We start from the raw sequence: 12351 nt of genomic DNA, 5'->3' as shown, positions 1-12351 counted from the left end.
CAAACTTGTACATAACTGCACGGGAAGAAATCATTTAGAAGATATATTTATTTATTTATTTATTCTCAGGTTAAAAGGCAATTGAGAAATTACCTATAACCTATGATTTTTATTGCAGCTATAGCTACTGTGGCCTTAAGCTACGTTTGTTATATCACTTAGAAGATTAAAAAATATATATATTATTATTATTTAATTAATATTATTATTTTTGATCGAACTTCATTGAGAGTTCGATTAAAAACGCATATACGTAATAATTGGGTGTATGATTATGTGTGAAAATGTCTTAAACAATCGATATCCGCGACCCTTGACAGGTTACAAAATATTTAAAAACCATAATTGGATTAGGTCTTAAGTTAAATTATTTTATATACCATTTTTCTGTTGTTATTTGTACAAATGATTGCCAAACATGTTTTCTAAAAGAACCCGCTAACTATGAAATCCTAACAAATGTTAGCAAAATATAGAAAAAGAGACTTGGGAGATTTTATATGAAACTTTTACGTTCAAAAAAATATCTTTCCGTGCAGCAGCTGTTTTCTACGAAATCCTTGTAAATTACTTTAATTATTTAGGCATTTTTACAGCATATTCAAGTGACAAACCGGCCAATTTCCATCGACAAGGGCAGGTGGACTGGAATAATTCACACCTGCAGCCGGCCTACGTGCAATTATTGACGTTCAGTTTTGTAATAAAATATAAGCCCAGCCCGGCGACCTAAAATTAATTAGGCTTTTAATATTTATGCTTTTTATGCTTTGCATTTGGTGGCGACAGGTCGCCAAGGACGCGAGTGACAGGGGACCCAGGACTAAGGACTTTGTCCCAGGACCGCGTTCGTGTATGCGGGCAATTAATAAGCCAGAAATGCGACCGTTAATTCAAGGAGTCGGACGCGCTGTCCTGCGAAAGGGTGCAAGATAAGTATCTATTATAAATATTCATACTATATGTCGGCGGCAAGCACAGACGACATTAAACCGTGTCCGACAAGTCCGACTGTTCCAATCATGTGCCATTTCCAGAAGGGATTGTCCGTTGCTGGCTTTACTGAAGGAGCTGCAGCCTTTCAACCGATTTCACTTTCCATCTCGTCGGTTCCCCAGGCATTGCTTCATTCATAGGTCCATGCTATTCTTCAACTATGTCAAACTGGACAGCAAAAATGGGGCCTTTCATTTGCTTCTGAGGCCACCCAAATCCTGGGGCTCAGAAGATAAATTTATCAGATTGCTAACTATCAAAGCGAGTCTTTCTATATGTTTTGCAGTTTACATTTAGAACATCTTATCAGAAATGCTTTTATAAATCGTTTTTTATAAAGTGTATAAAATTATTTTTCAAACTTCCAGCCGCTGAGATCAGAACGTAATTTAGTTTTCCAATTCATTAATTCTTATTACTTAAAAAGTTTAAAATCATAATTCCATTACCCTTTTATTATCGGTAGAACCATATGCGATTAATATCATAAGTTTTTTACTGAAACCTTGTATTTGTACGTATGCTTCAGACCTTGTATTTATAAAAATATATGAATAGTTTGCATAATAGCTATCACTGTGGACGGCAGTTCAAGTAGTGACGAAGCGCACCAGGAGTGTGGTGCGCAGTATTGAAAGTCTGTTGTGATGGTCCGGTGGTAACGAGCGATACACCAATTAAAAGGTATCGCAAAAACTTAAAGGATTGACTTTAAAAATTGTAATTGTTTTGGGAAAAACAACAATGGTGGTGCAAAAGAAAAAATTAAAAAAAAAAATTCAACTGAAAATACAGGAGAAATGAAATTTGTATTTTGCTTGTCAGATCTTGCCACAACGTTGTTAAATAGTCCGAATAATTTTAGACGGTGTAAACAGCTGAACATAAGAAACTTTAGTTCTACCACTGTTGAAGAACACGCTAGTTTGGCGGGAAAGCAGTTAGCGCCACCTAGCGTAGGTTTTTGTATATGCCTATAACTTTTTAATGGATGGTCCTATTTGGAAAGAAGCTAGATATTGATAATCGAAACCAAATTGCATTAACACTTACAAAATTAAGCTGCTTAAATAAACTTGCGCTGTTCCAGAAGCTCAAGAGTCTGCTTGCCGAGATCTGCATCGTAACTTTTATAGTTTCCGAGATCTCAGCAATGAAAGACAGACAGATGGACATACGGACATGGCTAAATCGACTAGGCTAGTGATCCTGATCAGAAATACATATTCTTTGTAAGGTCGGAAACTTATTTTTCTACCTGTTACTTACTTTCCGACTAACACAATATACCCTTTTACCTTACGAGTAACTGGTATACAAATAGGGTCCGGTTGATAGAAAATATGCTAGCCTCAAAACTATGTTTTTGTGCCGAATTGGGCTGCTACTTTCACTCGCCTTGGTTCGGCTATCGATGCACAACAATCGCTGTAATCGACGTTGAAGCAATGAAATTAGCGAACCACAAACAAGACTTCAAATTACCCGCCATCCCGAATCAGATATTCGCACCAGGCTGACAGATCTCTGGGGAAGCGGGGAGGTGCTAAAAATATATGTACAAGCTATGGATCGTATCGATTGCAATAGACAGCCGCTCACAATGGATCGGATCAGCCAGTAAATCAGGAAGGAGGGAAAGAGACTGGGCTGGGAGATTTCAAAAGGTAGGAAAGAAAGAGCAACTGCACCGAGGCAAACATCCGCAACGCATCTCCATCTTCGCATGGCACACTTCCAACTGTGGCGCATAATTAAAATGCAACATAAATAAACATAAACATACATAAAGCTGTGATAAATTGGCCAGCGGCGCAGCGGAAATGTGCGTTAATCCAATTAAATGGGCCATTTGCATGGCAGAATTGCGAAAATGTTGTTCATTAAAATGGCCAATACTTGGCATCAAATTCAATTTAAGCGGTGCAGCTGCAGTTTTGGCAAAGGACTCTTGTTCAGCCGGGTCGAGGGTCAACTCCGGATTTGGGACAATGTCCTGCCACCAACTTATCGTCTAGTCTCTGTCTCTGTTTCTGTTTAGCCTGTTTGTTTTGGCCGACACTCCGGCTCTTTGTTTGGGTTGTTTGGGCCTCAGGCGGTTTTCTTGTCACAGTGGTTACTGCGTCTTTTTGGATACAGAGAGGAAAATCAGATCACAATTTTAAAATTCACTTAATAAAATATTTAAAATTTCTACAGAAGTTGCTCAGCAATTTTGCTTAAGTATCAATGGTTCCTATACTATTATCATTAAATGTAGAAGACTATACTATAAATTTACATCATTTGTTTGTTTTTTTGTCTGCACCATGTAAACATCCATTGAGCAGCGATTTGAACAAATCAAAGTCAGCAGCAGACAGAAGTGGGACTCCATGCCACATCCATGCCCCCGATGCGAGTGGCACGTGCCGGATGGATGATAACACGGGCACAGGGCCGAGTCCTTGCAAGTAAACTGCAGCGTAATGGGGCCCATTGTACAGTGCAAACACTGTTTAGACAGACGCCAGCCACCCTGGGGAATATCGTACGTACTTCTTGAGAGGCGGGGTGGGGCGAACGCGACCCCTCTGAAAAGTTTAACTTGTTCAATTTGCATGAGTCGCGGTCCCCAGTATAAACGATACTTTGCCCGAAAACTTTGTCCATAAAGCAGCCACGAAAAGAGACAGAACACATGGACAGAGGGGAGTAATGAGCACGCGTCCCTTTGTCACCATCACGACACATATTCCATGTCCAAGTCCTTTGGCTGTTAAGCCGCCACCAAAGCAAAGGGACACGTGCGCCAAAAAGCAGGGAGGTAGTGAAGAAATAACTAAAGGGTTTCAAAGGCCCCGAAACTCTGTTAAAAAATATTAAGCTTCTAAATTATTTAAAAAAATCATACTTTTCATACTAAACATTCTGTGTTGAATGATGATCTTCATTCATCCCTAAGTTCTTTTGAAAACCCCCCTTAAGATAACTCTAGACATCACCACTGTAAAGAATGCTGCTTGGGCTGGTGAGGTGATTTTCTTCCTTTGGGGTGGAGAACGCCTGCTGATGGATTGTTTACAAGAAGCCGAGTCCTTTGAAAACGCTTTCTAATGGCCGGCTTCCAGTTTTTGCAGGGCTTCTTTCATTGACCTTGGCTGCAACCCTGGTAGTGCCTGAAAATTTGCATATTACGCATTCGTTTTGAAGATGGCAACCCTCCTGCGGTGACAATTAATTTCGTACAGCTCATTAGGCGAGAAACTTTCGACGAGGGTGGCTCAATATTAGGGATTTAGAGCCTGTCATTCCAGGGCTCCCATTCCAGTCTATAAAAGTTAGTATCTTGGGTCCCTTCTGTTTTGGTGTATTCTATTAGCGAGGTGGTAAGGTCAATTAGGCAATATCAAGCTGGCAAGGCTGTACCTCAACATATAATACAACTCTGTGGGTGACAAGAGGAAAAAAACACATTGAAAACTTAATAATTCTGGGAAAACATGGAACAAGTTATCCGGAAGTCCATTAAGAGGGAGAGCCCCAGCGAAGAGGAGTTCTTGGAGGAGGACCCAGCGGAACTGGAGGTGGAAAAGCCTGAACACAGCGGCAGTTCCAATGGGGAGAGCGACGAGGAAGGTCAGCAGGATCAAAAGAAAGTGGACTCCATCATCGCCGAGATGGACGAGGAAAAGGACAAGGAGCAGGAGGCGGCAGGTGGGCAGGATAAGGAGAGCGAGGAGGACGTTCGCAGGATGTATGGTGAGTGCTTTGCCGAGGTGATGGCTCCATAAACATCCGAAAACTTCTTCCAGAACTGAGTCTTCTCCCGCCGGCTGCCATGGCAGCCCATATCCAGCGCCTGGAGAAGGAGCTCTACGAGCTGAGCCAACGCGAAGCCAGGGAACTCAACCGCAGCAAGCACCTGCGCATCTTCGGCAACTCCCGGCGTCGCTCCAACAAGTAAACAAGTGGCAAATCTGCTTACACTGCGATGACTTTGATGGTATCAAATAAAGGGTCGTCAACGAAAGTGACTCCATCTTAATTCCGTTTCCAGTGGCGAACTCACATAGCTCCACATGGCCCAAGTGGCCAGATGGGCGACAGTCGGAGGCAAAGTCCCATGAAAGCCGCTTACAGGGCTTAATTTCTCGAAATGGACATGCCATCGACATTCGCCCCCGACTTTGGCTCCATCTAAAGCCAAATACAGTGGTACTCCTTCAACTTGAGCTTGCAGAAACTTAGTCATTTTAGGAAAAATCAGTCAGATACAATATTTTATAGAAGTATCTCCATTTATGTTGATATTTATTTATTCGAACAGATTTTCAAATTTGTATAAATATGATTGTACTAATATTGTAGAATACTTTGGCTCCATCTAAAGCCAAATACAGTGGTACTTCATAAAGATGAGCTTGCAGAAACTTTGTCATTTTAGAAACAGTTTATCAGATAAAATATTCTAGAGAAGGTTCTCCATTTATCTTGACATTTATTTGAACACATTTTCAAATTTGTAGAAATATGTACTAAAATGATAACATACATTGAAAAGAATGTTCTAAGGCAAGAGCGAGGTCGTATTCTATTCGAAACTATCTTATCCCAAAGATATTTTTAATTTATTAGTATCAAGTTAATATGTAGTTATATTTTTTTTTCAATTCAATAATTTATAGGTATCATTTCAATAGGAAGATATATTTTTATGAACACTTTTAGTAAAATCTTAAAATATAAATTTTTCACAAAATTTGGAAACCTAAGGGTAGACATGTTAAGATACAGTACTTAAGTCGAATCATATGGCTTTGATGACTAAGTTCGCGCTCTAGTAGTTGCCCTGTACTCACCAGGAAGTGCACATCGCATACATGGAGGTGGGGACAGTGCGTCTGGGATTGGGCATTAATCGTGCATTAGAGTCTAGAGTTTAGATGGCCGGAGCCGTTGCATCCGCTCCGATGGGCTTCCTGTGCGCTTAGTGGCCTCTCCCACCGGCCTTCCTGTCTCGGAGTTCGCGGTTCGGGGGATTTTGTGGGGTAACTCGATTCAAAGCAAATAGTAGCCAGTTTATCACATGGATTTGTGCTAATTTTTCCATTTCCTCGCTCGCCTGGGGAGTTGTGAACCCGATCCGAGCTGGAGTTGGGAGTTGACGGCTCTCGAGTTTCCAGAGTTCCTAAGTTGATTAAATGGAACGCGATTTGATTCGATTTTCAATTATACGAGTGCCGAAACACCGAGTGGCTTAAATCCATTATGCTAAACAAATACATCTCCTGTTTTCCAGTTGCTACTGCGTGTCAGTTATCAGTGCCAAGGAAAAAAGGGAAAGCCATGGAAATCAGGAGGAGTTGGGCAAAGCTTTTTGATGCCCGTCCAAACAACTTCCTGGCACATCCTTTTGGCTGTCTGGCTGTCGGTCTGTCTGTCTATCTGTCGGATGATGGTGATGCAGTCGAGTTCTCCTGCCCCCAAAAGATGTGTTGTTGTTGCTGTCGCTTTTGGTGGTTGCGGGTGCAAATGTTTATCGGCTTCAAAGGGATTCCCCGCCTGCCCGTCCGTCAGTTTGGGCGATTTGGGGTTTGTCACAACACGGCATTACCCAGACTCCATCGAAAACGACATTTGAATGCAACATGTGTCCAGGATCCGGGCTTTGTTAATTTCCAACCCCGAGGTCTTAAGGGTGGAACGCCTCCCCGACTAATAGAATATGCTCATTATGGGATTCCGAGCTGAGTGGGTTTCAGTGTTCCGCGCATAACTCAAACTAAATTATTATAAATGAATTCATAATCTCCTCCGCATCATAGCTATTTTTCGGGATGAAGGGGTGGATTCAAGTCCGTACTTCTCCCCCAAAAATGACAAATATTCAAATACGAGCGAAAGGATTCGCCATTTATTGAAGTGCCTGCACTGATTGAATTTACTGCGCAGTTAATGCGGGGATGAGGTCTCACTCCCCCTTCAAAAACTATAAATTGATTGAGTATTTGCAAGGCATTCAAATGGTTCACATTTAAAAAAATCCATTTGTAGTTACAACCAATATTGAATCTATCCGGAGCCATTTATGGAATTTAATCCCTTGAACATTAAATAAAAATTACAAATTCATATCTTTTTTTGTAGAAAAGAATAATTTAATTTCAATTTAGCCAATATCAAAGGAAATTCCGATGAAAGGTTGCATTGTATAAATACATACGTAAACACATTTGTATAGTTCAATGATTTTATTGATTGGTAAATCCTTGTATGTCTGTTATTGAATAAAATGTGGATGAGTTATGTGCTGTCTATATAGATAGGTAAATATAAGGACCCAAATATCATAAAACGATTTAAAGTTCAAACATTGAAAATATAGATTTTAAGTAAGTTAAAAAAATAATATTTCAAGTAACTATTTCTTGTATTTTCGTAACATACTGTGGTGTAGGGATAGTTATGGCCAAGACACCTGACGGGAATGCATTTAATTACCTAAACAAACGGTGGCGGCATGTATCTAATTATGCTTAAGTGCCAGCAACTGCACGCATTGTATGCTAATTTATGCAAATCGCGGCACAAATCATATCAATTCCTCTTGCATTTAATTGCACCCTTTCCGCCGGTTATGTTGTGGAAAAATGGCATTAAATTAGCCAAGTGCAGCATAAATTTCACACCGAAAATACAGAGAAAAATTGCGCTCCCAGGGCAATCCACTTGGCTGAAGCCATTGTCCCCGCTTTTCCAGGGGGCTGGGAAAAGCGCGGGGCGTTCGGAAAACGGAGGGACAGACACAAAGGAATCCCAGGCCAAGTTCGCCAAACTCAGCGGCAGCATCTGCCCAACAACAGCAACAAAGGCAGCCGAGTAGCTATATCCTAGAAACCAGACAAAGGATAAACAGATTCCTGGCCTCTGCATCCTTTTCTGAGCTGTGTTTATCAAACCGAAGTCGTGTTTATGCTGGGACGTGGCTCCAACTCCACCTGATCCAAAGGTTTCATTTCTATTCAAATATTCTGGGGACTGCTCACTTGGGCGCAGTTTGGGGCACCATCCACGTGACTTGGGGAAATGGGAAGCTCCTCTGTGCAGGTTAAAAAACTCATTAGGAAAATCCTTGGGCGACGGAAATTAAATAAAATCCTATTAGGCGCTCTATTTGCTGCCGTGCCCGTGGGAGGGAAATGGGGAAATGGGGAAAGTGCGGTCTGGAAGAACTCCACACTTAATTTATGTGCACGCACTTCGTTCCCGTTACGACATTTCAGCACAGAACGAAATCTAATTATGATAGATAGCTGCTCCCGACCAGAATGCCGCCCAGCTTTTCCGCCCCTTCCTTTTTTTGGAAAAGTACTCGTGTGCAGGTGCATTTTGTCACTTGGCCGGCTGACAACCGAAGATCTGCCTTAATAAAGTTGGAAAAATAGGGAGTTTTCGAGGGCTGGTCTTGGGAGGGGCGTCACATCTATATCCCCTAACACATTGCTGATCAAAAGAATTCGAAATGCTTTGATTTCACAGCTCTCTTTTACTATATTCGCATTTCCCATTTCCGCATGCTTCGCTCCTTTTACTTGTGGATTAGGATTTATTAAAAATAACCGCTTCAGAAAAAGTATACTTATCGTTATATAGCTTTTAAAGGGATTTATACGAAATAAGGTGACATGGCATAAACCAAAATAACTAAAAACACATTAAAAAAATATTGACAGTAAATAGAGAATAGAGATATATAATATGAATGTTAGGTTTATAGATGATTTAGTAGCGAAATGAGCAGAGGTTCCTGGAAACATACTTTGCCGGAACTTAACTTTAAAGAGAACATAGAATTTAATAGCGAAAGGTAAAAAATTTAACAAGTTTGATGAAACTGATATGCTGATATTTATATGTCTGCCCTGCAAAGGCAAACAAACAGACCTTCCGTAGGATGAGCTGGCCAAATGAAATTTTCGACAATTTGGCAAATGTTAACTTTGCTAATTTGCATAAACCGCAGCCGCCACAACAAAAATACAAAAAACGAAACCGTCAGGACAACCCCCAAGAAGGGCAACACAAATTATAGAAAACTGCTGGCGAATGCAACGTTTTCGGGGGCTTCGCTGGGGGCAGGAGGCAGGGTGGAGTTGGCCAGACCAGACGACGACCAACTGACTGAGTCCTGTGGATCCTGGCGGCTCACTTTCACTGAACGACTCGACTCGACTCGGCCGTAATCCCCAGCGAAGGCTGCCAGACACGTGCTCACGACCCGGCAATTTGCGTGTCTGGGTGTACGTACATACATTTGTGTTTGAAAACTGTAGTTGTGTGTGCCGAGCGAGTGGGTGTTGCAAGAAGGACGATCCAAGGAGACCTAGACCAAAAGCAGCGCCACCACCAGTGAGAAAAATTTAAGGTTCTCAAGTTACCATCAACCAATCAAAAAGGCATTGTTAAAAAATACAAGTAATTAGAAAATGGCTTTAAATTAATCTAGAAACAAAGATTGTCTTAAAGATATCCTCAAAAATGATATAAATTGATAAATGATATATTACGGTTGTCTCTATTTTGAAATGTATGCAAAACCAACATCTTTGGTTGTCAATTCTTTGTTGTCAACTATTTTTATTTCTTTTTATTTGGTAAGTAGCTGAATAATAAATTAAGAATTTATTCTCAATATGTACTGTTTCGTGTCTTAAATCATCATAAAACAGGTAATAATTTTTATATTTAGAGCATTCAAATTTTAGAGTGTTCAATTTAATTTTAATGTGTTAAAGAACATATTTTACCATTTCTTAAATATTTTATGGTAATGATTTGTAATAAAAGTTGCATATATATTTTGAATTGATAGTTTGAATAGATAGTATTCATTTTTCGGAGTGCAGAGTGCGCAGATGTAAATGCACTGTTGGCACTCCCCGCGTTTCCTTTTTGAGCGGAAGTCTATGCGATAATGATGGATTGTGTACAACAATGCAAGGGTCCTGCCTCAGCCACCCACCCCTTTTCCGCCCAACCCCCTTTTTTGCCACGAATTGTGGGCATTTGAGCGCGTCGCTATTGTGAGTTTTGAATAAGTTTTTGGCTAAATGATTTGATTATGTTTTGGGAGAAGGAAAATCGAAAAAGAAAAATCTTCTAATCAGGGTTATTAAACTTGCGTGTATTGCTCTTTTTCGTAAATGTAAATGTAAGTAGTTTTAGTACATTCGTACAATCACACAGAAATAGGAAAATATGCATTTTATATTATTCATACAAAGAAATACTCCATATTACAAATAGACATACGTTTATAAATCAGTCTTACACAATTTCAGTCGCTTTCTTTTTTGCTAGTAGAGGTATCGAGAAGCACCCACTAAGATAAAATTAAATTTGTTGTAATATTAAAATATTGATTCCAATAGAATCATGTGAAAGTACCGCATGTTTTGTTAAAAAGTATTCTTTTTATAAATTGATAATTATAAGTTTTCAAGCTGCTAATAAACTCTCAGAATAAATGTTATAAGTTGTCTTTCACAGTTTCAAAAAAATAGCACCAAAGGTTAATGTTAAAAAAAAAATTTTTGGTAAGGGTGGCTTTTTTATTGAATTGTGCCCCCTTTTACAATGTTTAGTATTTAAACTATTTGAAACAACCCGAAAGGAAATTAAAATTTGTATATAATATAGGGGATAGAATCCCTTACTTATAAAGTAATAATTTCCCCCTACAACCAAAATCTGGATCCGCTACTGGCCAACAGTATACTAAACCAGTTGTTTAAAATAAGTTCGGAAATAAAAACATAGTAAATATTTTACTACTGTTTTCGAGAATACTAATAATTTAATTTAAACGTTTTTTAAGCCAATCTTTAATTTTGCTTAAAAACGCTCCTTTTATTAAGGACCGTAACCGTAAGCAAAGTAAATATTTTGTTTTCGTTTCTTAATTAAGGTTCGTAGGACAAAAAAAAAAAGTCCAACAACTTAAAAAGTTCACTTTTATAAATTTTCTATGTTAGAGGTATTATTTATTTGCTACACGTATTTTTAACACATTACAATTATTTTATGTGGCTTAAGTAAAAAATTAAGTTGTAAGGATTTTTTAACCTAATTTCTTAAAGAATTTAATGTCTCGTATAAATGTATTTCACTTGCTGCGTCTTCTGCCAAAAACAAAAAGTTTTAAATAAAAAAAAGTAAATTCAAAGTGTCCTTAATTTTTGTTTTTCTGATAATCTGAATAGTTGTAAAATCTAAATAGATTGTTAGAATCCAAGAAATGTATGTTAACAGAGACTTAAAAGTGCTGAGAGCAAAATTGTTTTAAACAGCGAAGAGAGAATTGGGCCTTCTCATCGCCGTGTGTTAACAGCGGCCGCTGTAGCCGGCTTTGCGGCGAACTCAATGGCTGTTAATAACAATCGAGTTAGCAGCGCTGTAATAGAATTTCGCTCAGTTGTCGACAAAACTTCCTCTCTTCGCCGCGAGTTAACAGCGGCCCTCTCACGGTTGCAACCGCTCTCCTTTCAACAGAAATGTTAAGATACAACGTTTTCTTACAGGAACCGACGGTAGATAACATTGCTGTTAGAAAATCGCGGAAATTTAACAATTGATCGCGCAATGTGGCCAAAGGGGAAATCTTAGGGATGAGGATGGACGAAATGCTTCCAACTAGGCTCGGATTTCTCCTGGATTTTGTGGGACTTATAAGATTTGAGGAAATTGGCTGTTGTGGGTTGTGATTTTCCGCACTGGTTCAATAAAAAAAGTAAGTCTATTGAAGAAGCTGGTTTTACACACGTTTATAAGCCATTTTAAGCTTTTTTCTGAAAGTATAAAAATGGAACGCAGTTGGGAGTTATTAACAACACATTTAGAAAATTTCTAAAGTTATTGACGATACTTTTGTATGAGAAATTTTACGTTAGAATAACTATTCTTCATAGTTAATCAACTATTTACTATTGCAATAACATAATACAAACATCACCTGAACGTAACTATGGTAATAATGGCTTAACTTTTAAATAGTAAACAAAGCAAAAACATTTTTAATAATTACTTTAAATTTTGTATAGTTACTAAACTTTCTGCTATGGTCAATTTTACCAACCTATTTTCTTGTGCTTGGGAATTTTGTTATGTACCATGATACTAGATTCCACTATGTTTATTCCTTGCAAAAGTGGGGCCTCAATTTTGGATTTGTAGGTTATCTGAGGCAAAATGGAAGGCTTTTTCATCTAAACAAAAACCATTTTCACCCGGCAGACCCACAAAATGGGTTTCCCCCCTTAATGTGCGCCCAGTTAACAGTCGAGTAGCAGCGCCGCTGCGTTCGAATTTCGCTCC

General features: G+C 39.1%; 1 protein-coding gene across 1 annotated transcript; it reads left to right on the top strand.

Moving 5' to 3' along the window:
• The first annotated feature begins 4049 nt into the window (after window positions 1–4049).
• On the top strand, window positions 4050–5008 carry wuc (Wake-up-call). Its single transcript, XM_017087596.4, has 2 exons — window positions 4050–4737; window positions 4791–5008. The coding sequence occupies exons 1-2, from the start codon at window positions 4479–4481 to the stop codon at window positions 4940–4942; spliced, it is 411 nt and encodes a 136-aa protein (XP_016943085.3). The 5' UTR covers window positions 4050–4478; the 3' UTR covers window positions 4943–5008.
• The last annotated feature ends 7343 nt before the right edge of the window (window positions 5009–12351 follow it).

The sequence above is a fragment of the Drosophila suzukii genome, chromosome 2R (genome assembly GCF_043229965.1).
Source record: "Drosophila suzukii chromosome 2R, CBGP_Dsuzu_IsoJpt1.0, whole genome shotgun sequence".
Lineage (NCBI taxonomy): Eukaryota > Metazoa > Arthropoda > Insecta > Diptera > Drosophilidae > Drosophila > Drosophila suzukii.
Note: the sequence above shows the minus strand (reverse complement) of the source record. Positions and strands in the feature narration are given on the sequence as shown.